Below are 17,526 nucleotides of genomic sequence, written 5' to 3'. Positions count from 1 at the left end.
GAAGGGTAGATGACTCATCGAGTAAATTGCTGATCATAAATATAGGAAAATCTACACTGTTGGGATAATGATTAGCTGAAAAAAATTAAGTTTTATCTGAGTTAAAGTTCACCAGCCACTGAGAGCCCCATGCTGTAGCAGAAGTGAGATCCTTTTCAAGCTCAAATGATCCCTACAAGCAATCAGAGAGTGTTGGCTTCTTATCAAGACAAAAATAAATGGTAGTGTCATCAGGGAACAATCCACCTTAGATGTGAGAATTTCAGGGAGATCGTAAATGTAATTAAAATAATAGAAATTAAAAAAAGTATAAGGCCAAGGATAGAACCTTAAGGAACCCCTGAAGTAACAGGAAATGAAAGAGTGCTATCCATTGAAGAAAATTTTTATACTGCAATTGGTAAAGAAGGATTCAATAATCTTAAAGATGTTACCTGATACAGCTTAAGAAGAGAGCTTATGGAGAAGACCAGCATGCCAAACCTTATCAAAAGCTTTAGAAATAAAAATCTTATGCATCATAAAACCTATCAATTGTTACCGTTAACAAATCAGCAGTAGAATGAGTAGATCAAAATCCATACTGATGCTCAGAAAGTAAGTTATTAGATTCAAGATAAGTGATTATGTGCTTGTTAATTACAGACTCAAAAATTTTGCTTATTACAGGACAAAGACTAATGGGACAGTAGTTAAGCAAATCAGATCACTCTCCAGAACTTTTGAAAAATGGATAACAAATGCCACTTTCCAGCAGGCTGGAAAAAAAGACTATGATAAGCAGTTGTTAAATAATTTTAAAAGTATAGAGAAAAGCTCTGGAGAACACTTTTACAAGACTATAACAGGTATGTTGTCTGGACTATAGACTGTAGAAGAGTCTAAGCAGGAAATCACTTTTGATACAGAAGCTGGAGTGATCAAATGCCAAGTTTTTTTTGGGTAATATCAGGTAGAATGTGATTACTGGAATTAAGAGATGAGATTGATGAAAAGTTCTTAGCAAACAATTTAGCTTTGTCTTTAAGTGAGGTAACAAAATCTGAACTATGCAAGAGAGGAGGAATAACAGATTTGCCCTTATTATAGACACTGTTCAAGATTCTCTAGAAGTCTCTGGAGCCTAATTTTTGAGATGAAATACAAGATTTTTGTAACCTGAGAATAGGGGGGCTTTGGCATTATAAATTAAATGTTGATTGACCAATTTTTTAAGTATGAATATTTTATTGCACCAATTTTATTGACTAAATTTGAAATATAAATAGTTTAATTGATCTAAAAGTTAAAAAAAAAATTGTAATACCTTCCTGAGGTTTTTTTTGATAACTCATAAAGAAAACCATTTGCTTGTTCATCATCACAATTATATGATATTGAATGTATTGGTATTGATGAATTAATATGACTTAAAATTTCTTCGCAAGGCTAAATAAAAATTTACGAGAAAATTAGAACATTAAAAAAGTGCAAAAAAGAAGTCAAATAACATTATTATTAAAAACAAAGAAACTGACAGTTTAAATCATCAAAATTCTTAGACAGTCTCATCAAAGACACAAACTAAACATAAAACATAAAACTACACATAAACTAATCTAACTTAAATAAAATACTAACAATTTATTTGTATTTAATATTTTATTTTGATCTCAAATCTATAGCTAAATCTCTGCTATTACTGATCTCCAACACCTTCAGACATCTAGGGGAGGCTTTTCAAACTTTAGAATCTTTTTTAACACTCTTATTCCTTTGCAGAAGTCTGTGTGTGTGTGTGTGTGTCTATATATATATATATATATATATATATATATATATATATATATATATATATATATATATATATATATGAGTATCCCAAAAAATAACATTTTTGAAAAATATATGCTGGCGCCCCCTTATATATTCTATATGATAAAAAAAACACTGGTTTTAAGAAACTTTTTTCATTTTCCTCAGTGGGCAATTCCACAGCCGAAAATGAAAAAGTAGTCAAGCTTTATTCTTTTTTTTGTCAACTTTTAACAAATGAGTATTGATGTAGACACATGAAAGTTTATTAAAAAAATACCTCTAATAGTAAAATAAATTTAAATCATTTTAATGGTTCCGAAAGATTTTTCTCATTGTCGCATGATAAAAAATGTGTCATTGTAAAATCTTAATTTAACAATGATTATATTTGCATAAAATTGAATTATTTTAGTTTGAAAATAGAACTAACATGTTTAATTTGATAGTGTTCAAATATTTTACTTTTTAAAAATATATAAAATAAAATAGAACTTTTACAATTTTTATTTAACAAAAACTTTATAAAGTTTTGTTTTTTCTAAAATTTGGTTAAAAATTTTTTTTACTAATATATACACAAGAATATTAAACCTTTACATTTAAAGTTTTGAATAATGATATTTAATTAAAGCACATTTTAACTTTTTAACATTTGCGTAGCGTAAGTTAAAACTAAATGAATTTACCAAGGATCTAGCGCTTTTTCTTTAAGTTTTGTTATTTACAAAATGAACACTTTTGTTTTACATCGCAACTCACAAAATGTTTGAAATAATTTTATATATTTTTTTAAGTTACAATTATTTAGAAAGTTAATATTATTGTTTTATTAAAACAAATCATTTGTAAATGAAAGTAAGAATTCACACAAAATGTCACCCTATATTTGTCAATTTAAACCCCATCCCTCTACCTGTCACAAACAATCACATATACCTGCACCCATAACCCCCCTCCCTTGAAATTATGTTGCAAATTTTAGTACCACCCCTTCCCAAAAAAAAAAAAAAAATTTTTTTTAAAATTACAACAAATGTTTTTTATAATCCTAATTTAATAAAATAAAGTACTTTGAATCACTTTACTTTTTTAAAACTGTGATAGCATTTTTTTTGTTGCAAATATTTAAAAGATTTAAATTTAAATACTTTGCTGCTTTTTAAAAATTGAACCTAGTAAAAATAAGACGGCAATACACATAAGAAGTTTGAAAAGTAAGTCAAAAAAAATGTTATCAATTTGATAACTTTCATAAATGTTGATGAAAAATCACTCAGGAAGAGAGCCACCAGTTGCTTAAAATTGCCTTTGTTAATTACTTTTAATAAATGAGTTCAATAGGTTTGCAATTCTTTTGTTATGTAACTTTAAAAAATCTAACTCTAAATAATAGATATAAAAAACCCACCATTAATAATTGCTCAGTAACGTAAATGATGTAATGTAAGTTATATGTGTAGTATCAAGATTTCTTTCCTAGAAACCTAGCCAATCACCTCTGTTGCAACCTTTTTTAACTTTTGTTAATATTGCAGAATCAATATGATCCGCATTATCGATTGGAAAAATCTGACCTAAAAGTTGAATTTTTTTTTACTTTGTTTTCTGTGTAACAAAAGTTAAGTGACATTTTTGGTAATAGATTCGCCCTCTTTTGATCAGACTCAAAACTTTATTCTTACAAACATATTACATTATAGCTTATTTTATTCTTTAGACTAACAGCTATCATGTAAAATTGATAAAAATGTAATTTCAATTTAAATAGGCAAATAGATGTTGCGAGTGTATATATATATCAGTTAATTCCCGGTAAGTCAAACACTGGTTAACTCGAATTTTTGTTATCTCGAACTATTTCATTTGGTCCCTTGAAATTGTCTAATTGTTCACTATTAAAATCAAACCATTTTTTCATCCCCTTACAACAAATTCCTTCGGTTAACTTTTTGTATAGGAAATAGAGAAATCAAAATAACTTGATTTAATTGTTCTTTTGAAGTCATTCCATATAAAATATAAATAACAGTAGCCTAATATTTTCTTTTTTTTTCTTCTTCGTACTTAGATCTGAATAGATTGGTATCAGTAAAGCAATGCTACAAATATTAATTAATGTTACAAAATAAATTATAATAAAATACCGATAAAAAAGCAATTATTCTTTGGTTTCAATAAACTTTTAATTAAAAATCGCTAGCTTTTAGATGCAATTTTATTAACAAATGATAAGGAAGTCATTGTGTTGCTAAACTTTTTTTAAAGTTATCTTTTGAGTAATTTAAACATTTTTTAAGTTTTTATAATGGTGTATATTTAGTGTTTATACTTTAGAATAAAGAAAAACTCCCTTAACTTGAACTAATATCTCCTATTAACCTATGTTCGAACATTGGTTAATAGGAGATATTAGTTCAAGTTAAGGGTCAAACATTGGTTAATAAGAGATATTAGTTCAAGTCGAACCATTTTACTTGTGCTCTTAGAGGTTTAGGTTATCGAACAATATATATATATATATATATATATATATATATGTTTATATATATATATATATATATACACCCCTCGGAATTAGGGTTGGCATTGCCGAATGCCAACCTAACTGCTAACCTCAAAGTGTCAAATTTTTTTGCTAACCTGATGCCGACCTCTAACAGTTTTTTCCTAATTTCGAGTTTATATGTATATATTCTCAAAATTAGGAAAAAACTGTTATATTCTCTGAATTATATGTATATATGTATATATATATACATATATATATATATATATATATATATATATATATATATATATATATATATATATATATATATATATATATATATGTATATATATATATATGTATATATGTATATATATATATATGTATATATATACATATATATATATATATATATATATATATATATATCTATCTATATATATATATATATATATATATATATATATATATATATATATATATATATATATATATATATATATATATATATATATATATATACATATAATACCTGTACCATAAAATTTGAATCTGGTTTTAAACTTCAATAAAAACTTAAATAAATATGATAAATAAAAGATTTTTGGTATAAACATAGTATAAAATATACAGAATAAAAAAATTTTTAAAAATTTATTATATGACTCCAAATCTTCAAATTTAATCATGTTTGGTATTGATACTTTGTATCAACTTTTGTACAGTATTTTGGTTAAGTCTACTGGCACAATAATGAATCGAATACTGAAGGCTTGATATATCATTTGAAGACCATCCATCCTGGTACACATCCCATTTAAGGATTGCCCAAAAATCTTTTGTAGCATAAGCTTCTGGCAAGTTTGCTGGATTTTATGGTCCTTATTTTGAACAAATGGTAATTTTTTTTTCCAGCTAATTTGTTACCAAATTTGCACAGTGAATGGATTTGCACAGTGAATGTTGCCAAATTGACAGCATAAATGTTGCCAAATCGGGCTAAAAGATGTACTTGGTGTCTCAATATTTATTATCAAAAAGTTGGAAGTGCTATTGTAAACACTCTTTTGAATAGATCTCTTGGTTTATTGCTTGGCCAGAAAGAACAATGTAAACTGATGTGACTTCTCGTGGGGAGATCCATACAAGTAATTTTTTTTTTTAAATTTTGCAATGTCATAATATTTAGCAATGTCTAGTATCAATTTTAACCATTTAAATAGTATGTATTATAACCAGTTAGTGTTGCCATTGACAAAGTAAAAGTAAGACTCATTGTCAATAATAAATTTGTGGTCTTTTGGTGGATATTTTGATATATGGTGGATATTCTTGGCAGATATTTTGAATAAAGTTGACTACTATTTTGGCCAAAGCTTCTGTTTAGGAGTTCTGTCTGGTCTTTTTTTTTTGTTTATAATAAAGAAAAGGCTTTTTAAATCATTTACTGTTTTTAAAACACTAAAAATAAATAAAGATTTACTTGATCAGGTCTTCCATCTGACAATAAATAAATTCCTTCAATGTCTTTTAAAGTATAGCATGATTGGAGTGCTTCCAAAGTATTTGTACTTCCAGCAGCAAACAAAGATTTTACCCAAACAGTGGCATCTTTGAAATTCTACAAAACAATGTTCATTAAGTTTAATAAGTAATAGAAAATATATTTGAGGAAGTCAAATATTTATAATGTAATTTAAATAAATTACATCAAAATCATACTATTTCTGAACAATCCATCATTTCATTTTTCCACATATGCACTTCAGAATTAAAATGTAATATGTTAAAAACTTCTTTTTCAGGTAACTGTTCCTAATATATATTAAAAAATTGAAATTTTTTTTAAAGTAACAATAATTTGATTAAATTTTATATGAAAAAACACACACAGCTAAATAATACTAGCAGGGCTTGTTAGATGTGGCTAGGATATGTGTAATACATTATACATATATATATATATATATATATATATATATATATATATATATATATATATATATATATATATATATATATATATATATATAGTTTTTTTTTTAAATTCTGATTCACCCTCAACAAGGCTGCAAGCAACCACTATTAAGTTGAGAGTTACTAGGAAAAAAAAATAGAGTTATAGAGCAAGGAAATGGTTGACAGAAGACTTAAAAAGTTGAAGATTGTATAAGTCAGGAAAACATGAAGATGGGACAGAGTTCCAAGGGGTTGAAGTACGGGGAAAAAAACTAGACAAATAAATGTTTTTGGAGCATGCAGGGACAGATACAGTAAAAGATTGAGACTTTGATGCATGACGAGTCAAGCGAAAATGAGTTTTAGTCAATGGAACCAGAACGATAGCACCTCTGAGCAGCAACCATGATAGTATTTGCAGAAAAGAGAAAGAAACCCTGTCTATCTGCTAAGCTTAAGCTTAGCAGATAGACAGGGTCCGACTAATTTACCATGCGTTTTTTATTAAAGTTAATAATTAACTATCTCTACTGTTGCAGGCCTCAAAATCCAGGTCAGTATTTGGCAATCCCAGCATAAAACGAATATATATATATATCTTATACTGCTGATTAAGGTGAGCAATCTGATGTCATACTGAAATAGCCTGCTGCCGGGAGCTTCAGTAAATACATCGAATAGCCTGACTCACAGCAGAGTGCTGCTACATTGACCGAGGGTTTGGCATGGGGCAGCAATCATTTCATTTCTTATTCTTTGTTTTTTTTTTCTTTTTCTAAAAAAACCATATTAAGATAAGCAAAAAAAGTGACCAAATGCTTATATAAATACGCTATAGTAGATATGTATATTATATATATATATATATAAATATATATATATATATATATATATATATATATATATATATATATATATATTAAAATGTATACAAAAATAACAAAATAATACACATAAATTTTTTAACTTGATAACTTTGTTTTTGTAAAGTTAAACAAGGTATCCCAACAAAAAAATAAAAAACAATAACAGTAGCAAATAATTTACTTAAAACAAATACTTTATTTATGTGAAATTAACTCAAAATGCAGTCATATCTTAGCAAGCCCATAAATTCATTCGTCGCAGCCATAGCAAGGTCATTAATTTATTCATAGCAGACAAAGCAAGGTCATGAATCAATTTAAAAGTTAATATAACTTCCTTTTTTAAATTATTTGTTTGTTTGTTTTTTTCTCAATAAAAAAAACAGCTTAGAAAAAAAAAGAAAAAAAAAGATTATAAACAACCTGATTTTTAAAATGTTTTTAAATCTTTTACTATATTTTAAACTGATTGTAACACATTTAGTAACGTTTACAAATATATAAACTGGGTGCAAACTGAAAACCATTAACATAGATGCCGCCTCACAAAGTATTGAAAATGTAAGAGAATTCATCAAAGACAACTTTTATACTGTGATTAGAAAGGACCGATTCAATTTTAAAAACATTCCTTGATACACCATCTAAGGCAGTTTATGAAAAACTTTCCCAGATGCATCATATTAAGCTAGCCTATGAAAAAGATCAATATGTCATATTTTATCAAAAAGCCTTTAATATATATAGAGCATTACCCCTTGTTCCTTTGCTTCCATCTTATGCCCAATAAAAATTTTGTTGTGATGGTTAACAAGTCACCAGTAGAACTGGTGAGAACCAAAAGAGTATCAAAGAGGATTGAAATCCATATTGATTTTCAAAGAGAAAGTTTTTAGACTTAAGATGAGATATAAAAGGTTTGTTATTTAAATTTTTAAAGACTGAGAAACCGTTAGACTTTAATAAAAGAAGATTGATTGGACAATAATTTAAGAGATCTGAGCAACCACAGATGTTATTTATCAGATAAGAAAACAAAATTCAGTTAAAAACTTGTGAAATACAATCTGGGTTAGACTATCATTTTAAACCATTTTACACATAAAAATGTGTATTAAATCCACTAATACAACATTTCTATTAAAATTGCATAGATTTTTATTATAATAATATTCTCTGACACCAAGATCATTTACCTGAATTACTTTACATAAAGCCTTTTTGACTTGATATAACTTGGCTTCCATTGATGATGATGTATCTACCAAAAGAACAACCTTTAAAATAATAAAAAAAACAAAGTTTATACAACCAAAAATAAAAAAAAATAAAACATTTTTTGAAATAAAGTAAATACAATCTCTATTTAAAATAATTTATTCCCACTGCAAATTTATTAATTTACTTTATATACTTTTTCTATATTAATTTACTTTATATACTTTTTTTTATACACTTATTAATTTTGTTTAGACATTCTGATATATCAAATTAATACATTAATACATTCAAATTAATACATTTACTATATCAAATTAAGACATTAAGATTGAGACATTCCAATATTAAATAAAGACACTAAAGTTGAAATATTCTGATAACTATAATAAATTAAGACATTAAATGTGTTTGATGACTTTTTTTTTTTGTTGCCTATGTATTAAAGTCTTCAAAAGACTGATTGTCCTTAATACATAGTTGTTTGTGCTTTGTATTAGAGTCTTCAAAATAACTGATTGTCCTTAATACAGTGTTGTTTGTGCTTTGTATAAAAGTCTTCAAAATAACTGATTGTCCTTAATACAGAGTTGCTTGTGCTTTGTATAAAAGTCTTTAAAATAACCGATTGTCCTTAATACAGAGTTGTTTGTGCTTTGTATAAAAGTCTTCAAAATAATTGATTGTCCTTAATACAGAGTTGCTTGTGCTTTGTATAAAAGTCTTCAAAATAACTGATTGTCCTTAATACAGAGTTGCTTGTGCTTTGTATAAAAGTCTTTAAAATAACTGATTGTCCTTAATACAGAGTTGTTTGTGCTTTGTATAAAAGTCTTCAAAATAACTGATTGTCCTTAATACAGAGTTGTTTGTGCTTTGTATAAAAGTCTTCAAAATAACTGATTGTGCTTCTAGGCATTTAATTAATTTTTTATCAAATTCTTTTCAAATTCTATTTTTCAACATTTATGTATACCTTATCACATACCAATTTAGCAATACATACTCTTACAAGAGCACATGTAATAGTATAGTATTTATTCTAATAATTAGGTATGCAATGATCATCTGAACCTTAAAAATACCTTTTTTTCTAGAATGTTTCCAAAAAATGCTCTGCTGCTTTCTTTTAACCATTTCATTCTAAAAAATAAGTTTTTAGCTATCTTTTTTTTTTTAACATTTTTTAAATTTCCAGAACAAACTTTTGAATTAAAATTATATCAAACTGAAAAAGTTACCTAAATTCGTATTTGTTTACAAGGTCTGTTACTTTATTTTTAAACTCATTTATCATTGATTCCGTAATTTGAATATGCTTAACAATACCATCATTAAACCTAAAAAATTAAAACGCCATTAATAAAAACATCTAAAAACTTTGATGTTTCAGTAACATACTTTTTTTTTTTTTAAACATTATCACTTACAACAAGGCTGCAAGCAACCACTAATTAGAGTTGGAAGTTACGGGAAGATATGAAGATTGTAGAGCTAGATAACGATTGACAGACGACTTAAAGGATTGCAAATTATACGAAAGCAAGATGAAGGAATTGAATTCCAAAGAACTGATGTTCGATAAAAAAAACAAGAGGAATAAAAGTTTTTGGAGCACTTAGGAACAGTCACAGAAAAAGGATGAGACTTAATTGAATGACAAGTAACACGAGAATGAACTTTAGTAGATGGCACAAGAGACGCTACCTCTTTAGAGCAGTGCCCATTATTGCATCTGTAGAAAAGAGAAAGAGAAGCAATATTACGATGATGTGATAATGGTTGGAGGTTGGCTGCAAGAGCAGGTTCAACTATGTTAACAATGCATTTTTGCACTTTGTCTAAAAGAGAAAAAGCATCATTAGAAGATTGGCCCCAGATATGGCAACAGTATTCCATACAAGGTCAGATTTGAGATTTAAGGAGATAGAGGATAGAACCTGGAGTAGGAAAGTGTTGAGCTCGATAAAGAAATGTAACCTTAGCAGATGCTAATTTTGCAACAGATTTGATATATGGTTTCCAAGAAAGATTGGAAGTAAGAGTTAATCCTAGAAGATGAAGGGTAGATGACTCATCGAGTACATTACCGTTCATAAATATAGAAAGATCTAAACTATTGTGATAACAATTGATTAAAAAAATTTAGTTTTATCTGAACTAAAGTTCACCAGCCAATGTGAGCCCCATGCTATAGCAGAAGTGAGATCCTTTTCAAGCTCAAATGCTCCCTCCAAGCAATCAGAGAGTGTTGGCTTCTTATCATGACAAAAATAAATGGTAGTATCATCAGCGAACAATGCCAGAATATCTGGAAGATCATTAATGTAAATTAAAAAGAGTATAGGGCCAAGGAAAGAACCTTGAGGAACCCCTGAAGTTACAGAATATAAAGAAGAGTGCTGTCCATTGAGGACAACTTTTATACTATTATTGGAGAGGAAGGATTCAATAATCTTAAAGATGTTACCAGATACACCATAAGAAGAAAGCTTATGGAGAAGACCAGCATGCCAAACTTTATCAAAAGCTTTAGAGATGTCAAGAGCGATAGCCTTAACCTTTCCACCTTTATCTAATACACAATAAAACCTATCGGTTATTACTGTTAGCAAATCAGCAGTAGAATGAGAAGATCAAAATCCATATTGATGATTAGAAAGTAAGTTTAGATTCAAGATAAGAGATTCAGTGTTAGTTAATTAAAGATTCAAAAACCTTGCTTATGATAGGAAGAAGACTAATGGAACGGTAGTTAGACGAATCAGATCGCTCTCTCAAATTTTTGAAAATAGGGATGACAGATGTCGCTTTCCAGCAAGCTAGAAAACAAGATTCTGATAAACACTTGTTGAATAGTTTTGAAAGTATAGATAATAGCTTGGAAGAACACTTCTGCAAGACTATAACAGGTATGTTGTCCAGGCCACAAGCTGCAGAAGAGTCTAAGCAGGAAATCACTTTAGATACAGAAGCTGGAGTGATAGGAATGTCAAGCAATGGATCAACCTGTTTGACGGCTATATCAGGTAGAGCGCAACTAGTGGAATCAAGAGATAATATTGATGAAATGTTCTTAGCAAACAATTCAGCTTTGTCTTTAGGTGAGGTGATAAAATCTGAACCATACAAGAGAGGTTGAATAACAGATTTGCCCTTATTATTGATACTATTAAAGATTCTCTAGAAGTTATGAGAGTGATGAACTTTGTGATGAAATACAAGATTTCATGACCTGAGATAGCGGGCTTTGGCGTTAGACAAAACCTTTTTACAATGGTTTCTAGCAGTAATAAACAGATGTCTGTTTTCTATAGAGTTGTATTGCTGATAGATATGGAAGTAACAGCTTCGATTGGCAATTGCAGCAGCACAATGTGAGGAAAAATGGAGAAGAGTGAGGCTTAATGATACAAATCTTAATGAGCCTAATGATATAAATCTCTTAAATTTAGTAGATAATGTTCTATCCTTTCATTTTCACTTAAAAATAAACATACATACAAAAAAAAAAACAAGATACTACAAATAAAGAAAAACGTTTCTAACTAAAAAAAAATTACTTGACATGAGAAAATGAATCACAACTCTGTTTGTTTGATGGTTTTTCTTCGTTTTCATACTATTCGAAAAATTAATGCGACTTTATATAAACAAGTAAACACATTTTTCTTCCTTTTTTTTATATATAATAAATGCCCTTTATACATAGCATTTACATGTGGATGTGTTTATATACATTTATATATATATTTTTTTAAATATATTTTATATATACATATATATATATTATTTATATATATTAATATATATATATATATATATATATATATATATATATATATATATATATATATATATATATATATATATATATATATATATATATATACATATATACATATATATACACACATACATACATACATACATACATACATACATACATACATACATACATACATACATACATACATACATACATACATACATACATACATACATACATACATACATACATACATACATACATACATACATACATACACAGTAGTGTGAGAATTAATGTGAATATGGGTTTTCAAAACAGAAAAAACACCTTTAAAACAAATAAACACATTTTATTATACAAAAAATTATTTAATTATTTTAAATCATTATAAAATTATTACAAAACATTAACTATTTAATAATGTGTATGTCCACCCTTATTTTTTATTACTATGGATATTCTTCTTGGCATGGATTTTAAATTTTTTTTTACAGTTTTCTTTGATTTTGTTGTCTTGAAACCACACCTGAATCACTGCCTTTAACATACTTCTTTTGTTCAAACAGTCAAAAATTCTTATTGGAAGTTTGCATATAGCCCACAAACTTTCAAATTGATAAAGGTCAGATGAATTTCCTGGTCAATCCAGTAGTCCTATTCTTATTATCATTTTCATTATTATTACGTTATTTTCTTGGAAGTACTTTATTATTTTCTTAGACCTATGACAAAATGATGAATCTTGTTCAAACTACACCTCACCACTAGCATCCACTTTTTTCAATTTTAGATTTAATTTTTTGTCTAGTAATTCCTTACATTTTTTGGAAGTCATCACTCTTTTAATGCAAATTAGTGATCCTGAGCCATAGTGTGAAAAACAGCCCCAAATCATTACATTTTTTTTGCCCTTTTACCTTTTTTTTTGCCCCAAAACATTACTTTAAAGATTTTTTTGAGGAGACTATATATATATATATATATATATATATATATATATATATATATATATATATATATATATATATATATATATATATATATATATATATATATATATATATATATATATATGTATATATATATATGTGTGTGTGTGTTCTATGTAATAAATTAGTACTAAATTTAAAAAACTTTTGAATAAAAAAAAACTTTAGGGGTTGCTCAGGACCCTTAAACATCAGACGGGTACCTAATATTTTGAAAAAAAAAGTTCTTCAAAAGCATATCATGTTGGGTCTCAAAAGAAGTGAAATTTTATAAAAATTTTAAAAATAGTAAAAAAAATTTATGGAAACACTATTCATGTATGTATGTATGTATGTATGTATGTATGTATGTATGTATGTATGTATGTATGTATGTATGTATGTATGTATGTATGTATGTATGTATGTATGTATGTATGTATGTATGTATTTATGCATATCAAAAAGGCTTTCAAAACAATTTTTTTTGAAAATGTCTGCTCTCATCCCCTAAATGTATTCTATATAATAAAAAAATACTGGATTTAAAAAATTTTGGAAAAAAAAACATTTTTAGGTGTTGCTCAAGACCCTTAAACATCAAACAGGTCCCTAATATTATCAAAAAAACGTACTTAAAAGAATGTCATGTTAGGTCTCAAAAGAAGCAAAAATTTTAAAATAATCATTATTTTATAAAAAAATCATTATTTCAGATTTTATTGCTTAGAAAATGACATTTTTCTAAATGTTATTTTCTAAGCAGTAAAACTATGCATTTTGAAAAAACATCATATGCCTGATGTTTTTTCAGGGGTCGCTTAAGGGTCTTGAGCCACCGCTAAAAATATTTTTAAAATTCAGTATTATTTTATTGTATAGAACACATTTAGGGGTTGAGAGCATTTTCAAAAAATGTTGTCTCAAGAGCCACCCCAATGCAAATGTGTGTATATATATTTCAATTTTCTGTTGATAAATTGCTCTAAAACATAAACCTAGCTGCTTTTTTTACCCCTAGTCTATTACTCAGCATCTACTCAGCATTAAATGAAGCGAATATTTAACTCCTGCAGATACACTGAACTTATGAAATGAATGTTTAACTATTGCATATACACTGAACTGTTGCTAAAGTAAAAATAAAACTAGAATTTTTTACATTATGAAAACTTTAGAAAAGGTTTGCATTACTCTCGAAATTTTTAGCAGTCAATTTTTGTTGTTTTATGTTTGCTTTTCAACTTTTGACATAATATCAAACTTCTCAATGACTCTTGTGTTCAAAGCATATTTGTAAACTAAGCAAACAAATTTTACTGACTACCATCTTGGCTCACAACTAACCCCTTGAAAAGTTATGCTATTACATAAAGTATTCAAAAAATTATTCTATTACATTAATTTATTACAGAAAGTTATTCTATTAGGCAAACTTTACACAGCCTAAGTAAATTGAATCCCAAGAGGTACATATATATATATACATACATATATATATATATATATATATATATATATATATATATATATATATATATATATATATATATATATATATATATATATATATATATATATATATATATATATATATATATGTATATATATATATATATATATATGTATGTATGTATATATATATACATATATATGTATGTATATATATATATATATATATATATATATATATATATATATATATATATATATATATATATATATATATATATATATATATATATATATATATATATCTGTGTGTGAGAGTGTGTGCCAAATTTGAATATTTAATGATGAATCATTATAACTTCATGAAAATAAAATATTCAATGCACAACACCCAAAACACAAGTCTTTAAATAAATACTTTATGGAGATATTTAGTAACAAAAAAACAAATAGAAATAGCAACACTCACATCTCCAAAGTCTTCACAGTCATGGACAACATGTTCCTTCAAAAAATGATTTAACAAAAGATTATTTTTACTTAGTCCAGCTGTAGAATTTAACCAATCTTTAGAGGATAAATGTCTTTCTTCATTAGATGGCTGAGTGTGTTGAGATACTTGAAAATAAGTTTTATAACATTTTTTGAGTGTCTTTTTTGGCAGTTTGTATATATTTTTGCAGTTTACAAAAAAATTTAAAAAAAGTTCAAAATAATACTTATTGATTTATTAAAGAAAAAAATGAGCGATGAAAAATAAATGAGTGAAAAATACAACATTAAAACATAAAAATGAGTTTTTGAAAAAAGATTTCTACAATTTTTATAATTTATATTTCCACAATTTTTTTTGAAAAATTGTAGAAATATAATCTATAGACAACTTTATAATAAAATATTGAGCAAAATATATTTTTTAGACATTTTTGTGTTTCTCATTTATATATACTAGGGAATGTAAGATGAACTTTTTATTGCTTTAGTTAAAATTTTCATGTAATTTAGATCTTAGATACAAACTATTATAAAAACCCAAAGCTATCTAATATTCTTTTTAAAAGTCAAAAATTTAAATGACATTAATACATAAACCATTTTATATTTCATCATAAAATTTCTTCTGCATGATGATATATATGTTGTTGTTGTTTTTTAATATGAGCTCAATTTAAAATTTTTAACAACTTGCTTTTTCTTTAATTATTTTTATTTTGATAATGTATTAAATTTAGTATTTGTTGAATTTAGTATTTGTTTAATTTAGTACTTGTTTGGATGCTTTAGTATTCTGTTTATATAAAAACAGATTTCTTCATTTTCTCATCATTTCTTTTTCCCCATTTAACAAAAATTCTTTTACACAAGTTTGTTTGTTTGAGAATCAAAAAAGTTAAAAACTCCCAAAATAGAGACTTATATAAAATCTAAACTTCAATTAATTTGAAAACTTTGTAATTTTAAGGAGTCAAGTTCAAAGTAAAAAATTTTGCAAAGACAATATTTGGTTCAGTAGAAATTTTAATAAGGTTTTTATAAGTGAAAATATAAAATCTTTTCACTAATAAAAACCTCATTAAAATTCTTCTTTGCTATAAAAAAATAAATAAATGAAATCTAACAAAAACCTTATTAAAATTGTTCTTAGGTACAAAAAATGTTGTTTTTTTTAAGTCTAGTTATAAATTTTTTAAAGTCATAAACTTTTCTATAGGAATTCTAATATTTGTTTAACAAAATGTAACATTCGAATCAAATACTTTATTTATACTTTTTTATTTATACTTTTTAAATATATAATGATACACTTTTGAATTTGAAGTGTCAAATGAAAATGTTGCAACAAAAAATATATATAAGAATTGAATAAAGCTCAAATAACTATTCTAATTAATATTATTAAAAATATTTTATTTAAAATTATTAACTAAAAAACATTTAAAATTATTAAGATTCGAAATTTTATCATTTTATTACTTTTAATGTTATGTACCAAAGATATTTGAAAAAAAGTCTAAAATATTTAGCTTTTGTTTTTAAAATAAAAATCTCCTGGAATGACCCACACTATTATTTTTACCATATCATTTACCAAAAAATTTGAAAAAAAATTTAAGATAATTAGTTTTTGTTTTTAAAATAAAAATCTCCTTGATTGACCCGCACTATTATTATTACCATGTAGTAATAACTTTATTGATTTCTTATTGCTTATGATAAATCAAAATATTAAACAATAAAAATAAAACTTTACTTAATTGTAAATAATACCTGAATGGTTAGATAAATCTTGTGTTACATCTTTAAGAATGGTTTGAATGTCTGAAAAAATAGATTGCGCTTTGTTAATTTCCTTCAACATAAGTATAACATCAGAAGACATTGAGCTATTTGTTATTCCTTTCTCTTTATTATTATAGTAATTGAATCTAAACACAAAAACATAATAACAGCAAACAAAAAAGCTTTAGAAAACATAAGCAGAAAGAAATAACTTGAAAAAATATAATTGCAATGGAAAAGTTTTTAAAACATCTTTTTTATGTTAAAAATAAAAAGCAAACCTCCCATGAGTTGCTTTTGCAAACTTTCTAAGAAACTTTAAGTATTCAGGGTTTATACAATTAAGTACTGAAACATGAATTGGTGGCAAATAAATATCTTTAATCTATAAAAAAAAAGTTCAATATTGCAAGAATAAGAATGGTTGTTGTTAACTTTTATTATAAAAATAGCTTATTATTATTAAAGCAAGGCTTTATTTAAGAAAGATTTAAATTAAATTTTAATTAAAAATATATTAAACTGACCTTTTCCAGTAAATTATTGATTCCACTTTTGCAAAGTGATCCATCAGTAAAAATATAGATGGCATCCAACTTAAAGAAAAAGAAAAAGCTCACTTGATACTACTTTTATTAAGACCTTCTAAAACTTTATTGCATTAAAAATTATGCAGTGGCATGCTAAAATTTCTGTCTGATGATATTTTGTATTTTAATGTATTTT

General features: G+C 26.0%; 1 protein-coding gene across 1 annotated transcript in view; it reads right to left on the bottom strand.

Moving 5' to 3' along the window:
* The window catches only part of LOC101240901 (von Willebrand factor A domain-containing protein 3B), a 102,711-nt gene that overhangs the window by 46,440 nt on the left and 38,745 nt on the right, over positions 1–17,526 (bottom strand). The window contains exons 7-17 of the mRNA XM_065812392.1: positions 17,328–17,396; positions 17,082–17,185; positions 16,789–16,946; positions 14,990–15,138; positions 11,892–11,950; positions 9,570–9,668; positions 9,414–9,471; positions 8,307–8,387; positions 6,008–6,100; positions 5,769–5,906; positions 1,307–1,428 (exon numbers count right to left, since the gene is read on the bottom strand). Of these exons, the coding sequence (XP_065668464.1) occupies positions 1,307–1,428; positions 5,769–5,906; positions 6,008–6,100; positions 8,307–8,387; positions 9,414–9,471; positions 9,570–9,668; positions 11,892–11,950; positions 14,990–15,138; positions 16,789–16,946; positions 17,082–17,185; positions 17,328–17,396 (1,130 nt within the window). The remainder of the gene's footprint in view (positions 1–1,306; positions 1,429–5,768; positions 5,907–6,007; positions 6,101–8,306; positions 8,388–9,413; positions 9,472–9,569; positions 9,669–11,891; positions 11,951–14,989; positions 15,139–16,788; positions 16,947–17,081; positions 17,186–17,327; positions 17,397–17,526) is intronic.

This window comes from Hydra vulgaris, chromosome 12, assembly GCF_038396675.1.
Source record: "Hydra vulgaris chromosome 12, alternate assembly HydraT2T_AEP".
Lineage (NCBI taxonomy): Eukaryota > Metazoa > Cnidaria > Hydrozoa > Anthoathecata > Hydridae > Hydra > Hydra vulgaris.
This window is presented reverse-complemented; position numbering and strand designations above follow the sequence as displayed.